Source organism: Chrysoperla carnea, chromosome 1, assembly GCF_905475395.1.
Source record: "Chrysoperla carnea chromosome 1, inChrCarn1.1, whole genome shotgun sequence".
Classification (NCBI taxonomy): Eukaryota; Metazoa; Arthropoda; class Insecta; order Neuroptera; family Chrysopidae; genus Chrysoperla; species Chrysoperla carnea.
In genome coordinates, this window is record NC_058337.1 from 76278852 (window position 1) to 76302275 (window position 23424).

Genomic DNA, 23424 nt, shown 5'->3' on the forward strand with positions numbered 1-23424 from the left:
ATGCACATGCTACTAAAGTTTTAAGTAAATTTATCAGTTTGTAGTAATTCAAATTCTATTTTATTACCAAACATAAGACTATGCTATTTAGAAGTGCGATGTTTTAAAACAGGAAAAATACACTTTGGCCATTTTCACTCTCATTGCAACAAAGAATATACATGGATGACACTTTCCTACACCAAAATAATCGTTCCTAGCTATGAATAGCCTATACTACATATATTCCAATGTGCTCACGGATTTTTGTATGATCAAAAGCAACTATGTGCTATGTCTGACTTAAGTGACGTAGTAGAATTTACTGAGAATTATTATGAATCATTCTTTTTTTGATACACATATGGTAATATCTTTCTTTATTTAGTATTCATATTAGCTTATTATGTGCTCTTTGTTTATTCAAGTCATGTTATTCTACATCTTTGTTTATATTACAATAATGATTATAAAGTGCTCTCTGTTAGAGGGTTTTTTTGTTTTGTTTAATTGTTAGATCATTGTTGAAATATGTTGCTTGATTATAAGATCTATAGATCTTTTATTTAATGTTTTGTTATTTAATAAAAACATATTTTATCAGATATCTATGTTTTAATATAAAAAATGTTTGTAAACTTGAAAATGACTTTATAAACTTTGTTGATTTCTTGAATTTTAAGATGATGTAAATAAAGGTTTAACAACCATTCGATGAAATCATGTATGCATTGCATATTTCAAGGATTCGATTCAACAAATATTCGATAAGATTAGAGTTTCTAAAGAAGTAAATTAATCTCTCTTTAAATATTATAAAAATTGTTTATTTTGAGAGGTATGCAAGTATTTGTTAAGTATGCAAATTATTTCTTAATTAGATGCAAAAACCTTTTTGGTATTATGGAAAACGTGTTCAACTCTTCAAGGTGTAATTTGTCATCTATATATTGTAAATAATTATGAATGTCAGGTTTAATGTCAATGCCTTTGAAAATGAGTTCTGTTAACTACCTCTTCAACCGAACCTGTCCATTCCGTACTATTCCAATCGGATTTAGGTCTATTATAAATAGACCGGAAAAAATATAACCGAAAAAAATAGATCGAAAAAAATTTCTGCAATAGTTTTGAACGCAAGGACTAAAAACTTCCGAATTCAACCAATTTCTCTATAGTCGCCAAACTCAACCCAACCAACTCGTAATTACAACAATACTCCGGGTCTATAAAATTTTCGGTATATTACTATTTTTCCAGTTCTACTTTTTCCGACTACCATTCCAATCTCTCGCAATTGGAGTTAGTTTACTCTTACTCTCATTCATCAGAGAATATTAAGCTACCTCAAAGCAGTCATTCCACAAAATTTTAATGAGAGACCGCATTGCATTAATTTTGGTAAAGGTAGAACCTAAAAGTTGGCTTGTGCGCCAACAACCATTGCAAAGTGGTGTAAAATGCACCCAATAACCATGTATGCATCCATACTATTATACCGCAAAGGTTCATTTTACATGTTGGGTGGCGAACAGAGCTGGATTTATAATGCAGGGACGTGGGCCTAGCACCCAAGGCGGAAAAACTCGGTGGGTATTTCCCAATTAAAAACTATTTCTAGTTTGTAATTTGTCCTTTATCCAAAAAAATTACAATAAAAATTAAATTAAAAAAGTTTAATACATGAAATGTTTCAAAATTGATTAATATAACCAATTACAGTTATTAATTTTATTTTAAATTGGAAAATTTAAATTTTTAAATCAAATAACTTGCATACCTGCATCATGCTGCCACCTGCAGTCAGATTTGCATATGAGTTTACGTTGAAGTGCCCAAAAGAAGCATTCATGAAAAAGTCTTAGTTATGACTGAATTTAGCGATCTAAATAATTAGGAAATGATTATTTCTCAGACCTCAAGTCTTCATTGGATAACGAACTTGTGCACTTTCACGCGTATTGCACTGAAATGATAGTTGAAACTTCTGCATACGAACGAGGTTTACACTGAGTTTTAGAACGTGGAAATAGCATATCGAATCTTTGCCTCATTGGTTGTAACAAACTGTTGAAAAGAGTTAAAAATTACTTACTTTCTACAGTGAGTGAGAATTGACTAAATAGTTTAATATTTCTTTCCATCGAATCAGATCACTTCAACGCTAAAATTGGAAAGATTTAACTGACCAATTTGCAAAGCAAAAAGTCAGATGCGTTTGCCTCTTAAAATATAAATATTATAATGCAATTTTTGAGTAATCATAATCCTTATAGTACAAAATCAATTTTTCAAAAATGTAATTAAAGGCCATTTATTCGTTACGTAAGCATTTGGGGAGGGGGGTAAAATCTATTCAGGTGCTTATGCGGGATTACATTTTGGGGGCAGTGTGAAAAAGTTTCACATAAAGCAAATTTCCTAGTCGTAAAAATATATTCGAAGATGTGATCTCTCGTAGCTTATTCTTACCAGAATGGTCCAAAGAACATTTAAGGATGGTTAGAAAAAGTTTCACAGAAAGCCATTTTCCTATATAATATTGCGAGGTCTTTTCTACGCATCCTGCCGCGAGATTTCTTGTCTTAGGATGTCATTTGTATGTTTTTGGAATAGTTACAATTGTATATTTTAGTTGTGGGCCTACGTTTATCACATAATTGTTTATTGCTTGCTGCTTGTGTGATGGGGAACACCTTAAATTTTGCGATGGAGAACACCCTATATATAATTGGATTGGAATTGTTTTGAGTTTAAAGTGAATGAACTATATAAATAATAGACAAAATAAGAATTTGTTTGTATATTTTTAATATTTTGTAAATAATAATTATACAAAACAGTCTTTCATTTTATAATAACCATTACCAAAAAATCATATGTTATTATGATCCGTAGATAAAATTATGTCACCATTATTAATATATGATCATCTCGTTTAAGATTGTTTGTAGTAATGCGATTGTAAATGCGATTTTTTTCGCTTGCGATTGTTTTCACTATAAAGTTGGAAATGAAGCACATTACTGGCATGCAATAGGCATTTTTCCACTAAGATCAAATCGTTTGAATAAAAGTTTCTAATGATTAATCATAATATGTTGATAACAAAACACAAAATTAATTGTAAAAAAATTTAAGGATCATTAATATTTTTAGAAAAAAAATTTCATAAACCTATGCATCCGGCCACGTGACAGCAAACACAGATCAGATATTTGGTATAGGTGTTCATAAAATCACCTAATTAGTCCATTTACGGTTGTCCGTCCGTCTGTCTGTCTGTGAACACGATAATTTAAAAACGAAATGAGATAATAACCTTTTATAGCGTGCTCAGGACGTAAAAAGTGAGGCTAAGTTCGTAAATGAGCAATATAGTTCAATTGGATCCAGGGACCGTTGGACAAATCCTGTAAACCGTTAGAGATAGAACAAAAGTGTATATAGTGCATTAGTGCAAAAGTGCATTAGTGCTTAATAATTTGTTTTGGAATAGTTTGTTTTTGGAGTCGGTTTTTTTTTTGTTATAAAATTTTTTTTAATTTTGTGATTTTTGGTGAACCTGACTATAGTAACCAATTTCTCAGTAAAAAAAGAATCAACGAAACCGGTTGGCGTAATATTGAGTTATTCGTCCATTTGTCATGCACAGACCTATTGCAAATTTAAGACTTAGATGTATTATTTTCTCATGGATGTCATTATCAGCACTGGGACCACATGGGAAGCACCAACTTTCAAATAAAAAAAGAATCATCAAAATCAGTTCACCCAGTCGAAAGTTCTGAGGTTGGCTAGGTTAGGTTATATTGGCTGTCCTCGAAGGACTCACTTAGGCTAAAGAGCCCATAGTGATACCATATATGAGTTTTACCACCTTTCCGCTGATAATTTAATTTATCAGCTCCTCAATTTCAGAGTCTGAGTGCACCTCCTTCATGCATATACCAAGCACTACACCAGCCCTACACAACTATTAATTAAATTAATTTTGGTACGACGGCGGGAATCGAACGCGCTACCCTAAGCATGAACCCGCTGCCCTAACCAACTGAGCTAATACGGCGATAAGTTCTGAGGTAATAAACAAAAAATAAATAAATAAATAAAGACGAATTTAGAACCTTCTCCTTTCTCTAAAGTCTTTGGTTACAATTCTAGTTGTAAGATGCAATGCTTTTAAATTCCCAAACAGCACAGTTTTGGTGTATGATTAACAAGTAGATTATTTTAGATTAATTTAATGTTCCTAATTAACTACAGATTTAATTACAGAACAAAAATAAACAAAAAACTTATGGCATTTATTTAAAAATAAAACAACGATACATATATTAATTGTATATAAATTTACAAAAGTTATTGAAAGAAGATAATTAATTTATGAGAATAATTTAATAGTTGAATAACAATAACAATAGCTAATTATTGAATTAACTTAGTAACAATCAAATTATTATTGAATTATGTATTGGTAATATAAAAATAAAGGTTATAAGATTATGTAACGAGGTATTTTCCACTTCTTAAAAAATGTTCAATACCGTATGAGCTACGGAGTAAGAGTAGCAAATGCTACGGACCTCTCGTACTCGCACTTGCCTGAGCGTAAAAAAATTTGCAATCCAATTGGAAATTCGTTCTATTGGATTGAATCAGAATTCAATCAATTAAACCCAATTCAATTAAATTTCCATTCAAAATTTTTATTGGTTTCAATTGGAATGAATTGAAATGAATCCAAAATTTTTTTTACAATTCAATCCTATTCATTCCGATTGGTTGAATTGAATTGGATGGTTGAAGTGAATTGGAATGAATCGAAAATTTTTTTATCAGGGTTAAAGCTATGTTTACACAGTTCTTGGAAAAGTTGAGTAGTGATTCGAGATCATTCAACTCGTTACTTCTCTTAATTTTGGTTTGGCCATGTATAAGCGATAGTCATTGGTATAGAGTACACTATGTGATATGTTTTTTGTAAGTACTGATCAGAAAATCCGCTTAAACTATTGATGATTAGGTACACAGGGAAATAAATACAAAGGTATAGAATGATTTAACAACTTTTGTTTCACTGTACTTAAAGAAGTTGTAAAGGATCACTTGGAATTTGGAATATTTGATAAGCTTTAAAGTAGTTCGAAACCATAATATACGTGTAAATTAAAAAAAACATTACCAATTTATAATTTTATTTATCAATTCATCCATTTATACATCTTTCCTCAAAAAATTTATATCGATTCTCTCTATGGTTAAACTAGCAAAGTCGGCATTTTTTGGTAAGTATAAGAGATTTTTTTTTTGGTAAAACACTTTGCTAGTTAATTTCTTAACAACTGTACAGAGAATTTAAATGAACTTTTACAAAAGATGTATTAACAGGCAATTAAAGTGTTTGTTTCCCTACAGTATTGTAGGGAATATATGTACACTCACTGTCAGAAAAAGTGCCACGGTTAAAACATTCTAAGCGTACGCATCATATGTTATGTTATAATAGTAACACTTAGAATGTTTTAAAACGAGCATTTTTTGTGACATTGAGTATACATATAAACCAAATACATGCTTTGTAGTCCAATAATGTGTTATTTTTAGCTTTAAAATACCAAGCAACTAAAAAAATATATACTATATTGTGTGCAAGTGTTGCTGATAAATTTGATAATATAGAAATCTCCTTCAATCATCAATACTCGAATGATGGATATTCGATGAACTCATAATTAAATTAAAATTTTCTTTATATACCATCGACAACCTTATATTTTTATGGTATTATTATTGAAAAGTATAACCTATTCATCATATAAGGATATGATTCATCATTTTTTCAGCTAACTTTGAACGATAAAATAATAATAAAAAGCTCGATCACCTAGGTATTTTTTGTGACTTTTAGAAACTTTGTTAATCAAAAAATGTATTTATAAAAATTTATTGAAATCCCTAATGTCAATCAATCAATCCTTGCATATCTTCTTAATTGATAAATAAATTTTAAAATTTCGTTTCATTTTCAATTTAACATTTCGAATATATTTTTTTGTGGCAAATATCGTGAGAATTTTTTGATCTACTTTATATTTGGGTAAGCATTTTGTATTTGAAATATTGAACTAAGCACTATATTAGGAAAAAATCGTATATTTTAATTCACTAATTTAAAATAACTTATTTTGGTATTCAGTTTCGGAAATCGGTATTTAAATAATAAATAGAATTGAATGTCCAGCATAGCCTCAAATTTTCTAGAAAAGTATCACGATTTAGCATTAATTCTTTTTATGATCGAATAAAAAGAAAATAAATTCTAGATGCTTCCATTAACGAAATTTCTAATCGATATTCAATTTTCTAAACGATCCTTCGATACCAAACAATGATTCAGCTGTTTTTGATTTACCTAATCGTAACTTCTCATCTGAATAATATTGTTCATCTTCAATTAACCAATTTTTATAGCTTGCAATTTTAATTCGCCATTTTTCTAAAAAAAAAAAAAATAATAATAAAATAATTGAAGGGAAAACATTGATTGCATTTTTCAAAATACCTTTCATTTCATCCATTGGAATTGATCCACCCAATTCCATTGGAAAATTTTCCTTTGGTATAAATTTATATAACGAGTCGATAGTTTTATGTACATGATACTAAAATGAATAAAAAATTACTGTAATAAATCATGTGACTTCCATTGTTATCTAACTGTTAAGTCATACATCGTATGATAAAATTTATTACTCATTAAATTGTGATTAATTCGATTTTCTTTTAAAATAAAAATTTTATCAAGTATGAACCAAATTCTTAGAGGCAAATTAAAATGTAGGTATTTGAAAGAAAACTTGACATGCATGTAAAAAGAAAATATTTCAAGAAATATTAGCAAAGAAGAAAACATTCCTAAAACATTAGAGAAATTTCCACTATTAATAGAAATCCGTTGCGATTTTAGCAATGATTTCACCATTTCTCCTGTTTCCTAGTTTTATGTTTTCTACGGTTTCAAAAGTAATGCTTACAGTCTTTGTGAGTTCGCAATGACTTTAGCAATAGAAGAAGAAAACATAGGCAAGATATATTTGTAACGATTTATATAATTGATTTAGACAAACTTTGAACGGTAAAATAATAATAAAAAGCCCGGGGACCTACGAATTTTTTATGATTTTTGGACACTTTGTTAATCAAAAAATGTATTTATAAAGTTTTCTTGAAATCCTTAGTATTATCCAATCTCTGCATATCTCCTTAAAATTAAGTAAAATTAAATATATTTTTTGTAGTTGACTTACTCGTTTCTTAAGCTTTTCCGATGCGAACGCTTTCAATAAACTAAACAACGTATCAAATCCTGCTGGTGTATTAATAAAATGTACTCCTTTTTGTCGTATAGGATATCCAATTTGTACAGTACTAACACTTTTTTTCGCTAATCCAGGTGTAAACTGTGCCATATGTGTTAGCGTCACACCTTTCAAATCACATATTACCACTAAGCCGCTAACCGATAAATTATCATCTTCATACATTAAAATATCCAATATAATAAAAAGATATTTAAAGATATCCACGATATCCACTTTGGTTGGATCATAATCACCTTGTTTGAAAAATAATAAACATGGTCCGGTGGGGTCTGTTTTATTTTCTAATGGTAAAAATAGTCTAAAACAAATAAATAAAAAACATTTGAAATTTTTAAGAAATTCGGAGGTAATGATTACTCTTTCATTTTCAACATTCATAATGTTACAACTAGAATTTTGGGTTTTTAAATGAATCCTTAAGTCTATTTTCACTTCCTCTACCTATTTGAAATCAGGCCTTGCAAATCTATCAAGAAATCAAGTGCATTGCAGTGCTTGATTTCTGACAACAGAGGTGCTGGAACTGTACCCTTGTGTGGGGAGTGGAGTTTCCAAATTATTGATGTCGGAAATGTTTTGTTATGGGAGTTTCCAAATTATATTAGTATTATCTAGACTCTAGCCAATAGTCAACATATTTAGCTGAGTCAAGTCCAAAACAAGCTATCTTTTTACATTATCTTAAATTATTATTTTCCTCAAGCACCGCTCAAATCAATCCCTGTGTATGCAATATTTTTGATAACAATGGAAATATTGATATCCATCTGAGAAGAACTCATGGGATTTAGGAAAAATTGACAGGATAAAATAGACCTGGAAAAATAGACAAAGAAAAAGGCTGTATACTGGTGTCCCATTTTTGAATGTAAGGGTTAAAAACTTCAGAATCCAATGAACTCCTCTATAGTCGACATACCCAACCCAATCAACACGTAGTTCTTGTAATATTTAGTGCGTTGATTGATGTGTTGACATGTGACTGGAGCTATGAACTCGGATCGGAATAGATTTTAATTCGATAAATAAATTAGAATCACATATGAAGAACTTTCTAGCTAGGAAATACCGACCCAAATTCTATAATTCGAATCGGTTCAATTTTTTAATGCTTTGTGGTAGACATAAATTTTTATCACAAGCTTACCCATTATCTATTAAAGCTTTTAGCTCCGGTTGAGTTGGGTCCTTGTTTTTGAAAAATTCTGGTATCAATGTTCGTAACATATAAAATGTGTCTAATTTTTCTTTCGTACGTTCTAAACTATATTTACATCCTCGTAAAAATGTTAGTAACCACTGGTCATCTGGAACAAAAATATAAAAAACAAGTGAAAACAAACAATTGAGTTAATTGTGGAAATACCCTGTATGGAAAGTGTTGAATGTCAATGCTTGCATAATTTATAAATATCTGGATGACCGAACTTTGCTCGGTATTTTTTGAGTTAAAAAGACACAAATTTTATTACTAATATAATAATAATATATATTTATACTAATCTCCACAAAAATACCAATTTGAATGTCCCGTTAATGTACTTTATTTCGTTAACTACGATAAACATCAATAGATGTCAGGAAGAGTCACATTTTATAGTCAATATTTTAGTTTTTCCGGAAAACATGGTCAAAACGACATTTTTTTTAAAATAAAACCTAGCTAGATTGGCTTTTCGCCCCAAAAAAACCCTGCATATCCATTTAGATAAATTATAAAAGTTTAATTAAGATAAATTAGACAAGTTTAAAAACCAATGCCGAAAAAGCTGCCATAAGTGTAAAATTTTTCGAAAATATTTTCGTTTTTTGAGAATCTTTTACAAAACTACTACTTGAAGCTCTCTGCAAATTTTCTTTAACTATCTTTTATAGTTTTGAAGAAAATGGACAACAAAGTTTCGTGCTAGTTTGTGCCCTCATGAGCAAGCAATTATGTTTATGAAAAAATGTTTCGAACGAAATTTGTTTATTATTTTATAAGGAACATTTTTTACATTTAAACTTCAATCTCTTAAGATTTTCAGGATGAGTCACGGACTCAAAGCTCAATTAACCAATGTTTGTTATTTACGAACTCAACCTGACTTTTTACGTTCTGATTGCGGTATATCAACTTAATAACTCTTTTTCGTTTTTGAGTTATCGTGTTTCGAAACGGACATAAATGGACTTATTAGGTGATTTTTTGAACATCTTTACCAAAATTTTTTTGGTATCATTAATATTTCTAAGCGTTGGGACTAAAATTAGTATACCTTGATATATATTTCATATATACAGGGTATAAAAACCGTTTCTTATTAAAAATTTATTACTTTTAGTATTCGTGCCCAAATTTTGTATTCTAAGTTAGGATAATAATAAAAATGTTTTAGGTCACACGTGTGTTATAAAAATATTATGAACGGACCTTAATTTAATGACGTCTGCAATATGTAAGTATTCGTCAAGAATGACTATGATAGCAATGCAAACATCTTGCATGCATTCATTCTTCTATGCAATTATATGTATTTTAAATAAAAAAATTGTTTGTAAATATTTAAAGACGTTTTTAGTTTATGTAATTTTGTTTTAAGACAAGTGTATTTTATTTTGATGAATATCTCACGACAGTGTCATATTTAGCTTCCCATGACCTGCAGAATTATATTCATTTGTCTTCGAATTGTTTCTATTCCATGTACATAACAGATATATGAATTACGATTGTCGTATAATTTTATTCTTACTAAACGAAAATTACGTGAGTGTTATTTACGCTTGGTTGTGTAATATGTAAATTCCGCACTCTTTGAGGTTAAAAATAAGATAAATAAAAAATATAAAATATTTACAAGTATGAGTTCTCAGAAACCTGATCGAACACAATACTAAGGTTGCAGGGAGAATCATTCCTTACTAGCCATGTCAATTGGAACAGGAAAAGTAGTCAAGTAACTGTTACCTTTCTAAGTCTTTTAGGCGAATACTAACAAGTTAAAAAAATAAAATTTGACCTGGAATGTGGATTTAACATACCGCCAAATAAATACGAGTTTAGATGGTAACAAAGGGGATCATGAGTTTAAAAAAAAAAGCCAATAAAAATACGTAGGTATGCAACTATAATATATCACGATCAACTGCAGACTGAAAAATGAAGTAAAAAGGGCCACAAACACCCAAAAAAAATATAGATTAGAACATATATAAATATAGAGTGGACCATTATAATGTATTATGGTTATTAGCTCGTTTTGTAGGTAACCACCAATCAAAAAACAGCTTGTCCACAAGTTGAAGAGTCTAAGATCCTAAAAAGTAAGAGATAAAAATATGTCAATATTGCATTCAATTGAAAGGAAACATGCTAGCCACCAAACAATGCTTTAGTCAAAAATTGTAAAGGGCAATAGTTAGCTATTTTTGATTGGTTAGCTACAATACGAACTATTAGTTGTAATAGATTTAAATGTTCCACCCTGTTTATATATGTATATGTTTAGGCAGATTGTGGAGAACCTACTTCCGATTTTTATGTATGTAATTGTGCTAATTCATTACATATGATAAATTTAAAAATTATCTCGAATCATGTTAATTGTTTTAGCTTGAAGGGTTTAGACTTATTCATTTCCTGTATATCCTTTGGTTTTTTCATAAAAAGTTTTTAAATTATTTTATTTTTTTCCTAGTTTTGGAATTTTCTAAAAATTGCCAATATTCGTTCCTATTCTTTTAAATCCTATTAAAAAGGTTTCTATTTTTCCATTTTTCCCTTTTTTACTCTTCGTAAGTCTGCATGTGGCACCGCCCCCCCCCACCCCAGGAGGTCCCTTGCACGGACCCTTATGCCTTATTTTTAATTTAGAATGATATGCTTAATATAAGTCAGAGAAAAGTTTATCAATGTTCTTTTGATTTGAAATTCTTAGAATCGACAACAATGTTGGTACTTTTCTACCACTTTTTACCACTTTTTTTTCCAAATATTAAATTTTTTAATAAACAAGATATATTAAACAATAAACAAGGAAATTTATTATGAATAGTTATAAATTCTTCACACACAAATAAATTCAAAAAAAATTTAAACTAAAACTTACCATTACGAACATTTAAATGGGGTTGTTTTGTTAACCAATTACGTATGGATTTTAAATCTTCACTGATACGTTCATCATCCTCGTTTATTGTATTTTGTGCTTTTAATGCCAAATCATTTGGTAATTTACGTATATTTGGTGGCATTTTTTATTTCAACAATGAATCACCTGCACACACTTCCAAATCGGTCACTTTTGGCACCCCTATAACAAATAAAACCATGTACACACTCACTCTGATTTTACAATGATGTAAGGATTGCAATTTTTCAGCGAAAAGTAATGAAATAAAACCTTCACAATAAATGTAATTGTATTGATGTTTTTTTTTTAAATTTTTTTTTACCTTTAGAATTGTGGTACGGTGTGATAGCCGTGCATTAATATATTGTTAATAGACTTGATAACATTATCTAACACCTTTTTATAAAGTCATTTGTGTATAAATGTTCTTGTCAGAGTTGGATTTTAAATGAATGGGATTTTTTTAAATAATATTAATATTAAAGTGACGGTATTTGATAAGTTTGATGTACGCCCCTTCATGACTTCCATTTACTTGGTAAAATCATACTTATTTTTTTATGAAAAAATTCCATTACAGTCAAACCTGGATAAGCGAGAGTTCAAGGGAGCACATTCTCATTTTCGCTTAAAGAGGTCTCTCACTAACCCGAGTTTCTCGCTAATGCAGGTACATGGATAGCGTTTCTCTCTTATAGAGGTACGCAGCAATAACAAGTCACAGCAAGTACGAATGTAGTAAATTGTAGCTATAATTCCCCCTAAATAATATAAATAAATAAAGCTCGACTGTCGCTTATAGAGGTATAGATAAGTAGCAGTCTCAAAACCGACTCTCTCTTACAGAGGTTTCTGGCTATTACTCTCACTTATAGATTTTTCTCACTTATCAAGTTCTTACTTACCCAGGTTTGACTGTATTGTGTTTTGTTTATTTTATTTGGCGATTTTTATTAACTGTAAACTTTGTTATGATTATTTTATGTATTGTCTGGATGAAATTTGTTCTTGGAAATTTTTTTTTGCTATGATTTGTGTTAACCTTTGAAGTAACCCTTTATTTGATGATATTCTTAACAACAAATCATGAGAAGAATATTTTCTAGTATTTGCAGCAATGATTGTTTACCTATATTTATGTTGTCTCAATGCCTCAAGCAACTAAGTAGACCGGTAACAACAATTTTTGTAAAATTTTTTTATGAACAAACAGAAAAATTGTATTTTTTAGGTCATTTTATTCTGCAAAAATATATCTTTTCATTTTTTATAAAATAGAGTTATATAGTTCATTATCTAGAAAGACCCAAATAAATCCGTTTTCAAAGCTAAAAGCAATGTTAAAAAATGCAATTTGGAGATGGTCAAAGCTCATAAATTATCTCTGAACTTGGTTGAACAAAATTATCAAGAGTAATTGAAAATCAATTCATTTCATCAAAGCATTAACATGTCATTATAAAATAAATTTTAGTTGTATAAATATTGATTACCGTTTATACAAGGCTTTCATCAGGGCCGGCTTTATTGAGGTGCAGTTGCACAGGGGCCAAGGAGTTGGAGGCACAAGTCAAGTTTTCTTTGACAAACAATTGAGCTTACTCTTCAACTTGTTTAGCAATAGGTTCAGTAACAGTGCATCAAGAACATTCCGAAAAAAAATTTGCTGATATGTATAAAACACATACAGAATTTTGTTGGAACTTAATCTATAGCAAATAAAGAGGTTTTCAAAAATAAATATGCCCTAAAATAACCTCTTTAAATAAACAGTAATAAAGAGGTCATATTTATATTGTTTATTACATTTACAGCCAGGAACTTAAAAATGTGATGATTTTTCAAAACATTATTGATTGATTATTTAAGCCTGATAATAATACTAAACATTGTGTTGTTAATAGATCAGGAAATTACACTGTTTTTACGACGCACGTTTAGTTTTAATAATAAACTCAATAATATTTTGAATAGATCTATTAAACGGATACAGATGTTGTAAATCGTAAATGAGGCGCTCATTTATAAATTATCTGAAACAGTGGCGTAGAAAACACGACTAACAACGTTTCGTTGAGTGTATTGAATGAACAGTATGATAAATACTACTGATACGTTAACATGGAGATAAGTAAATCTCACTTTCATTCAATATGGTTGAACGAAATTTCGGAATGATAAACTGCGATGAGGTATAACTTTATTAAGCAGGTAGGTAGGAAATTCCAAACTTATAAGTTTTTTTTACTAAGGCTAGTAAATGAAGTTTTAGCCGCCAGCCTTTGCTCAGTCAAAGCAAGTCAAGGCAAAAGAAGATGATTTTTGCTGTTAGGAGAGAATACTCGATTGTGGAAATGTTTATTAAATGTAATAATTCATAATCATAATATGATACTAAACAGCTATTTGATTATCAAAGGGGTCAATCCAGCTTGGCTGTTTTTAGCCACTTGTTATAACAGCCCGAGTTGTTCTGAAAAAATCTTTAAAAAATAATGAAATACATTGCACTATCAGTTATAACGTTCTGAGACAAACAATAGCGCCAGCCTCCACAAATACTTTCTTAAAAGACTGCGATCACACTTTATCTATTTAAAAAAGTTAATATTAAATCAAATTGAGCAATGAAATGAAATTTTTGACAATGAATTTTTTGAACTAAAGCCAACTCTGTTTTTCATTTAAAAAACAATTTTTTTGATAACAAATAATACTCATTTAGGTATTTCAAAATAGTTTTAAACACTTTAATTTATTATTCTAATTAAGACTATTTTCAATTCATATTATAAATGAAACCAAAACTATTAATGTATAATCTTTTATTTTTATCGGTTTATTCCACAAAACTGTTTTAATTGACACAGCAAATTAGTTAATACAATTAGATATTTTAACATTTTTTCTTTCAAAAATCACAATTTAAAGACTTGGATGAAAAAAAAAAAAATTCAAAGAGTGTGTGTGGTTCATTGCACGGGATAACATAATAAAGTTCGCTTCTTTACTTTGTTATAGACAACCCGTGCTAGTAAGAGGATACACTATTGTTTTACATACATAAGTCCAAAATTAAGTTCGGTTTTTGTACACGAATTACCTTTCATGAAAAATTTGCTATTTGCCACATGAGAAACATTTTAGGAAAAGAGAACTTGCTATGCATGACTAACAATAATATAATGTGTAATAATTGCGTTCAAGCAAATAACGGCTATTATAGAAAACAAAAAATATTTACTCGAAATACTTCTTGCGTAACGGTATAGGTTCGAACGGTGCTGCATTATTTTCTCAACAAAAGTTTTTGAGAAAAGTCATGTTAAAAATACCAAAAATAGGAAACGAAAATGATTTGTTTGAATAGCCAAATAGATTAAGTTAGTTAAAAATGATATTAAGTTAGTTATTATACAGGGCTGTCTAATACATTTAGCCCAAAAAGATGTTACCTCTATAATGAAAGATACACGTTGTTTAAAAAGAAGTTACCACATAAATGGGGGGGGGGGTAGGTGTTATTTAAGAACATATAATTTAAAGACATTTCCATGGTAACTTTTTATTTAACAACCAACCCTGTAGTGTATTAAATTTTCTGACAGATTGATGCCAAAATTTAGATGTAGAAACAATTGCTTCAAATAAAGGAAATAATTTTTCACGTAAGTAAAGTGCTTCTTTTCTCAGCGTAATCAACATTATTATTCTCAGCTTACATTTTCCAGGGCTCGCTTTAAATTGAATGGAATTTTTCAACAATTTTATCTAAGTCATTTGATCGAGGCTTTATTAAATATTAAACAGATGAAAGTTATATGAGTACATATGTTTCAATGAATGTGTATTAAGTTAATTTAGTAATTAAACAATTAATGGCTTTGTGCTACAATACTACAATGAAACGCTTTTATTTTTCATCAAATTTCCATAGATTTGTAAAATGCGAAGAATGTTATAATGAAAATGAGCCTTGAAGGCTATTGGTAGCAAATATCTAATTAATAGTGCATGCATTTTTATAATAATTGATTCTTTGTTGAAAATGGTTTCATTAAAACAAGCTGTTTAGCTTTAAAATTGAGTAGGCATTTTATATTTTCCTACATTAATTAAGTCTAAATTTGTTAAGATAAACTTGATTAACAGTACCTACACTTTACTTACGCTATTTTATCGATAGATGATGATTTTTATAGCTGAATTAAAACCATAAATAATTAGAATAAAAAAATATTTATAACCAACGTATAAAATATTTCATAATATTGATTAAAAATATAAAATTTGTTTTTAGTCATGCGGTACAATAGAAAATTTACCGCTAATTAAAATACTCATACACGTTCTTGTATGCTAAATCATAAAAGAAATAAAACAAGTGAAAACAAACAATTGATTGAATTAATTGTTGAAATACCTTGAATAGAAAGTGTTGAATACCAGTGCTTGCATATTTTTTTTTTATAAATTAGAAGGATTTATAAAATTTAAATTGCCGCCATTTATTAACTGTCGAAAATTTTCGAAAATATTTTCTAAAATTTTGTTTCGTTTTTCGAGAATGTCCCATAAGATCACTAGTTGAAGTTACCTGCAAGTTTTCAACAGTGACGTTTACGATAAACAGTGACGTTTTCGAAAAAAATTCTTTATTATTAAACTTTTGTTCTATTTTTTTCAACGAATTGACTGCTATAACCCATAATAGGTTTTTAATAGAAAACCAAATTTGTGAATATTCGAAAATTGTACATTTTGTATAATTTTTAATAAGAAAAAATAAAATCCAATTAAACTGCGGGTTATACACCGCATACTATATATCCTTGTGAGGAGTAATTATATGCGGCGTGGCGCTTAATATTTAAACATTTGAATAAAAAAATAAGTTTGATGAGAGCGGACCTGTTCTGTTTGCTAATTAAATAATAATGACTAATAATGTATGTATAGATATGCGTGTACATAAATACAATCAATAATAATTAATCTTAAAACCACAAAATTGATAAAAATATTATTGATATATTTACTTATCGATTTACCTATAAATATGTTATTGAACATGCTTATAAAATTTCAGTAAATAAAGTAATCGATTATCTCATATCATATTATAATGTCTATATTATAGGGTGTGCAAGACAATGGCTACATTTTACCTACCTAGGTACCAGCAGGTTGTCGAGAAATTAATCAATTGATACCCGTTTCTATTTAATAGTGTTTTATCATTTCAAAAATTTAAAGTCGATAAAAAATCCAATTCGCATTTTTGTAGAAAATCATGACCAAAGGTTATAATTTCGACTGTCAGTTTACAGTTTATATCAATCGGATGTGAAGACCATTTGTAAGGTATACCATTATAACACTTTATGCTATAATCCTGTAATTTATCTAACCGAAAATATATAGATGTACCGAACCGTAGAGACATTCTAGGAAATCATCTGAAAAGGCTCAACAGAGACTGGCATACTGACAAGGCTGACAGTAAAAGTATCGCTTATTATCCGAGAGTACCTTCAGTGAACTTATACCTAAAGGGAGAACAAATTTTGGATTATTTTTCACGAAATAAAATTTTTCGAGTAAAATTCGAGCTTTTTCAACATGGAGAATATGAATCTGCACTAAGAATTGGATTTTCTATTAAAAATTTTAATGTTTATTTTTGTCCTGGTCAGGGGATTAAGAGGGGGTGGTTCAATTTTCATTTCATTTCAGATAGAATTTTTTTATATAAAATTTGACACATGTTTTTTGTTTATCAAAACAAAATGCTTTTCTCGTGTTTTTCAATTTATCCCATACTTTTTGAATCCCTTGTATATTAATTGTTATATTGTAAAAATTTTATTATATTTCTCCAGAATTTCATCTCCAGAACTACATGTGGTTCTCGCTTTTGCTCGGTACCAAACATCGCAACTCGTGTTGACTTTCAAGAGCTTATTTTTCCTAGTCTCTAAGTTTTTCTCATTGTCACTTTCTAGTAACAATACTATTTGAAATATTATTCAATAATTATAACATAGGAAAAGTATACAAATTTAATTTAATTTACATTGTACCCCGCGCTATGAAATATTCAGTCATTTTCTAACACATTCTATTCAAAAACTACACAGGGTATCTAATTATATAAATGAACACATAAAATTAACAAAAATAATAATCTAGCCTTTAAATCAAATTAGATAACTATTTAAGTTTTTGGAGCATGTGCAGAATAAGAATTACCTAATTCATTTAACTATCTCATTTTGAAGTCATTATTAATATTAGTATGTCGAAATCTTAAAGGTAAAAATTTGTTGAAAATCATTATAACGATTTCAGATTTCCTTATTACTGAAAAAGATTTTTTAAGCGTTATTGGGCTAAATCTAAATGGTATGTCCAATTGGTCACCATGTGAAAATATTCGTAAATAAGATCTTGGTGAGTGTCCAAATAACAGAAAAAACCGATAATATTCTTTTTTAAGTGTACCTAACTCGATTCGTCATTTTAAGATTTAATATAGGTAAGGACGTATCAATCTCTCGAAAGAGTTGAATATCGAAAAACCAATTACCAAATTTTTTTAGTTTTTCTCAAAAGCGATTCTTATAGTTTGTTTGTAGTGTGATTTTTTTTTAAAGCCCGAAAGAAAAGCATCCTGTTCATTTTTTTCAAAAATGAGTTGATAAAAGTCTCATTTTTTATTGAAGAGATGAATCATGAAAAATAAAACTTTTGCAGTGCTTCGAATTTTCAATTTGAAATTGCGGCAAATAATTAAATAGTTTTTTACAAATCTTTTTCTTTATTTAAATAAAAATAAGTACAATTTAAAAATTAATAATTAAACATTTTGTATTTGCATCCCTTCTTACAAGAAAAATTTGTCGCAACAAAATTATCCGTGTATTGGTTTCCATATTTACGTGGGATGGTTTAATAAACTTTTATGTAATTTTGGTGGTAGATTTATAGAATCAAGTTTCAAGGGGAGGCGTGAATGAATCGACGCCCCGATCCAGCTTCATAAGCCACCTATATACCTTTACCATCGGCCTTGAATTTCAATTTAACCAGCATGGCTCATGATGAAAATTTGGCATAGCAAATATCTCTTAGTATTTATTGTGCACAGAAATTGTCACCGGTCGCAAAGATATTTATTATTTCCGTTTCATTATATTATTCATTTGAGTTTTCACATAATGACTTCATCATTTATGTTGTCATTATTATTCGCGACTCCAAAATACTAAGCTAACCTCTCCTGATTTAAATATGAAATGAGAGTAAAATTTAAATATGAAATGAAGAGGACGCTGTAAACATTATCATAGAGTCTAAGACCATGTAATTAAATGACAGTTGTGAATGATATAAAATCCCGACTAGAAATTGGGTGCTGTATGGCAAATCCCAGTTGGGACCTGGATGAGAACCTGTTGGGAATGCCCAAAGTAAAACAAAATGACTCGATTTTGGACATGGATGTGAATATGTTGGTATAACCTAATGTAGAAATAAATGGCTCGATATTGGGCTTGCCCAATTGGGCCTTTGGTGAAAACCTGTTGGGATGGCCCAATTACTTGTCGAACTTTTATTTTAAACCATCATGAGCTTTGTCACATTTGAACTTGTACGATAACTCATTGCGACAACCCAACTTTTGAAATATTATATATTAAATGTTATTTTTTGGACATTGGGATTACCCTGGAAACACAGGATAATCCAATGCTAAAATCTTTGAAGTATTTCAGTTTTACTTTTGCACCTTTTGTTAGCACCTGACTGGAAACTCATTTACAATCACAACGTCAAGTTTTAATTAAATAATGTGTACATCAAAATGAGTAACAATAATAACTGAGATAGAACAGTGTAATGCAAGTGGAGTTTTGGGATATATGTGTACAGAAAATTTCATTGCCTTTTTTGTGAGCAGCTAATTGGAATTACCGATTGGGAACTCATGGGTCTGGCCGATTATGACCCAAGTAAGTATCTACATGAAATTCCCATTTGAGACCCAAAAGAGCAACCCAGTTGGAAGCACATAAGTTACGAATTTCCTCGATCTATAAATAAATATTATCATTCTTTAAAAAGACATGTCAAATTATTACATTAATGGTACAAGACATTGTATGAAAACACAATGTTTGAACACCGCTAGCTTTGATAGTTTTTGAAATTAACTCTGACAATTTATTACATGATTAAATCCTAAATTTTATTAGAAATATAAGAAATATAGTTACCTTGAATAAAAGTTCTTCTCTGATATGATTTACATAAACTGTATGAAGACACGGAAATAAATTGTAACTTCAATTAAATTTTTTTTAAATCTTCATATCTACACACTAAAATCCTTCAAAATGATTCCATTTTTTAACAAAATAATATTATGAAAAAGTTTTCTGTGATAATTATTACACAATTCTACACAAAATTGTTAATTTACAAATAAAACATAGGTATAGATAGGGTACCTACACATGTATGTCTGTCTAAACGTGGGTACACTGACTGTGCTCGTGTGTAATGTTTATTTTAAAAATGTTCATATTTTAAAATATGATTATCAATAATAACAATTATTAATTTTTTAAATTGTTAACTTTTGAAGGTAAAAATAATATTGTACTTTGTATAACCATATGCGTTTATACAGATAGTTTTATGGAATTGTTTCCTATAATGGAAAGACTGGTCCCGTCACAAAAGAAGTTTATTAAAATAGTGGAGTAGAACGAGAATAAACTTCTTAAAGTTAATGACAAGCTGAAATTATCAGCGAAATGTGCGTATCATAATCGGTCTTACAACCTAAATGTGTCTCGCATAAACAGTCACTACAATTAACCAATCAATAAATGGAAGACCCCTCACAATTCGTATGGTCCATGGTTAGGTTAGGTTAGAGTGACTGTCCTGGGGTGGGACACACATAGACCATAGGGTCCGTTGTGATACCGAAAACGAGTTCGCCCATCCCCGGCCACTATTCCATGAACCATTTGGAGCTGTTTAAGTACAGCAGGAGAGCTCACTTTCGGTCAGTGAGGTCGTCAAACAGAGGCTGGCTCTCTTTGACGACTTTGAAGAAGTAAGTCCATCTTTTCGGCCAAATTAAATCAAACCAAAGCTTTTCTTAATCTATCTAAATAATCGACCGTTAACTGATTCACTGTGAAAATAACGAAAATTTTGTTTCGAATGTTTCGTGCTCGGCAATGTTGGCACTCACTCAGAATTCTCCATAGTGATACCTTTTATGTGTTTTGCCATCCCCGATTATTTCAGCAGCCAATTATTTTGAGACACTGAGTACATATGTGTACCATGAACTACACTAGCCCATCGCAAATATTAATTTAATTAATCTTCTGAAACGAGTTCGCTTCCCAGGCATACCACGTGCGGAATTAGTTTAGTACTCTTTAACCAATTGAGCCACTAGGGTCGCAATCAATCTTTAACATAAAACTGGATTGAAGTGGATTTGGTTGTATTGAAATAAATAAAGACGACCGCCCATTAAGGAAAAATATAAATAAATTGCGTGATTAAGAGAAGCAAATTGTTACATTAACTTTGAATAGAATACCTACGAATAATAATTATGGACATAAATGAAAGAAATTTGCGATTTAAATAGAATTATATTATATTTGCAAATTATACTCATAATCGTCTTCATATGCAAATTCTTTTGTATAACTTTTCTTAGTCACACTTCATTTTTAAACATTCTTATTACTTTGTTTGTACCTGTTCGAGAACATCATTTTGCTGATTAATTGTTACAAATACTTGATAGAAAAAAAAGATCTACATCACTAATTACAAATTTTCCCCACAGAATATATTTCTTAATGGCCGCTAAGGATACTCAAAAGCAGCAGGTAAAAATATGTATCATACATCTCCAAAAACCCATAAATTGTTTTTGTCATGAAACTAATTTTTTATAATATAACCCCACTCCTTCCCGCTGACCTTTGGTTTTGTGTTTAAATATGTATTTTCAGGGATAATATGGTTAAAAACTGAAGCTATGTTACTGAAGTTTCCGATAGTTTTTTACTCCTTCATCGTATCTGATACGGTTTAAAATGATATCCAAATTAATCGTTTTTCAAAGAAGTATACTGCCTAATTGAAAGGACTAATTGGAGGTTTGATCGAATTTGATGATTTAAACGATTTCTTTGTAACTAAATGAGTTATTTGTTTTTTATGGTATTCGAAACCAAAATCCAAAAAAATTTGACCTACTTTATAAAGGACAAAGAGATCCAAACCACTTGAGCTTGCTTACTTGAGAAGCAATGAAGTTAGTACTTGGAGCAATAAAATCTTAAAAAAAAAGAACGGTGCCTTTTATATAAAAAATTCAAATATAAGTCATTTGTATTATTTTAGATACCTTATCGTTTAAATTTGAAACAGGCAGGCGTGCAACCAGTCAAATTATTTGCATTGTAATTTATACAATAAATGACGTGTGGATAAACTTAGTCTTTACACTGATTGGTCAGAAGAATGAATCATCCTTTTATCTTGGAAAAAGACTGCTCGATAAGTTAATTTAACAAGTGAAGAGAAACAATTGACTGAGTTAATTGTTGAAATACCATGCATAGTCAGTGTTGATTTCTTTATCACATAACACATACAAAAATGTATAGACAGTGTTGTTGGGCAATCGTTTGTTTTTTTGACAACACGTAAATAAAAAAAGATATTCACTTTTAAATAGACACACACAACTGATATTCCTATATTAATACATACTATAAAATTTGCACCTAATTAACGCCCTCGTGGGTAAACAGTGATGTTTACAAAAAAATGTTTCAAACAAAAGTTTTTTATTTTTTTATAAGGAACATTTTTTACATTTAAGCTTTTGTTCTATCTCCAACGGTTTACAAGATGGGTCCTACGGACCCAAGATCCAATTGACCTATGATGCTCATTTACGAACTTGACCTCACTTTTTACGTCCTGAGTACGCTGTGAAAATTTCAGCTCGATATCTTTTTTCGTTTTTGAGGACGGACGGACAACCGGAAATGGACTAATTAGGTGATTTTATGAACAGCTATGACAAAATTTTTTTCCTAGCATCATTATTTTTAAGCGTTACAAACTTGGGACTAAACTTAATATACTATGTATATTTCATATATGCATGGTATAAAAATGAGCGGTTATTTGCTTGATAAAACCACCAATTTGGATTGTTCTTCTTGCGTCATAGGCTTTAGTGATAGATAGCCTCAATAGTCTAGTTAGACTTATGTTCTAAAGATTTAAAAAAGGTGGTAGAGGATATCTCAATTCAACTGCTTTATGGAAATTGACTCATTTGTCTGTCAGTTTGTTGTCAAAATATATTGTTTTTTTCTTCCCGTCAATTCTACTATCTGTTGACGTATATTTCTAGTTTTGAATACAAGTTTAAGATAATGCACTTTTTAACTAACTATAAGCTTTATTGCCCTAAAAAGTAATAATATTTTTTCATCTTATTCCCCTATATTTGACCATTCGTAAATACTTGTGGAGCTCCACAGGCTATTACCAAATTAAAATTTGAAGCTTCAAGCTTTTAGCTATAGATAAACATAAAATACCGAGGCTTAGGGAGGAATTTTTGCTTACCAGATACGATATATGTGCTTCATTATTAATGGTCATTGGTGTTGCGATTATAAAATAAAAATTTATAATTCTATTTCATGTTTATTTAAAATTATATCGGATTAGTTTATTTGAAGGTGACTTGTAATAATAATTAAATCTACTCGGCTGATTAGTTTTATTATAACATGTTTAATACAATATTAAACAACCTGCATAAATGGCTTGTCATTAAATTATTTTTTATTTCGAAAATCTCAATCATTTTGAAT

General features: G+C 29.5%; 1 protein-coding gene across 2 annotated transcripts; it reads right to left on the reverse strand.

Annotated features, from left to right (window-relative positions):
- Window positions 1-6020: 6020 nt before the first annotated feature.
- Window positions 6021-20029, reverse strand: LOC123303960 (retinol-binding protein pinta). Of its 2 annotated transcripts, none has more exons than XM_044886322.1 (6): window positions 19759-20029; window positions 11456-11659; window positions 8512-8671; window positions 7290-7662; window positions 6545-6644; window positions 6021-6478 (listed from the first exon to the last, which is right to left on the reverse strand). In XM_044886322.1, exons 2-6 carry the CDS (start codon window positions 11598-11600, stop codon window positions 6327-6329), a joined length of 930 nt encoding a protein of 309 aa, XP_044742257.1. In that variant the 5' UTR covers window positions 11601-11659; window positions 19759-20029; the 3' UTR covers window positions 6021-6326. The 2 variants fall into 2 exon arrangements, with proteins under 2 accessions (XP_044742257.1, XP_044742256.1); XM_044886321.1 differs by lacking the exon at window positions 19759-20029 and adding an exon at window positions 11802-11922.
- Window positions 20030-23424: the final 3395 nt, after the last annotated feature.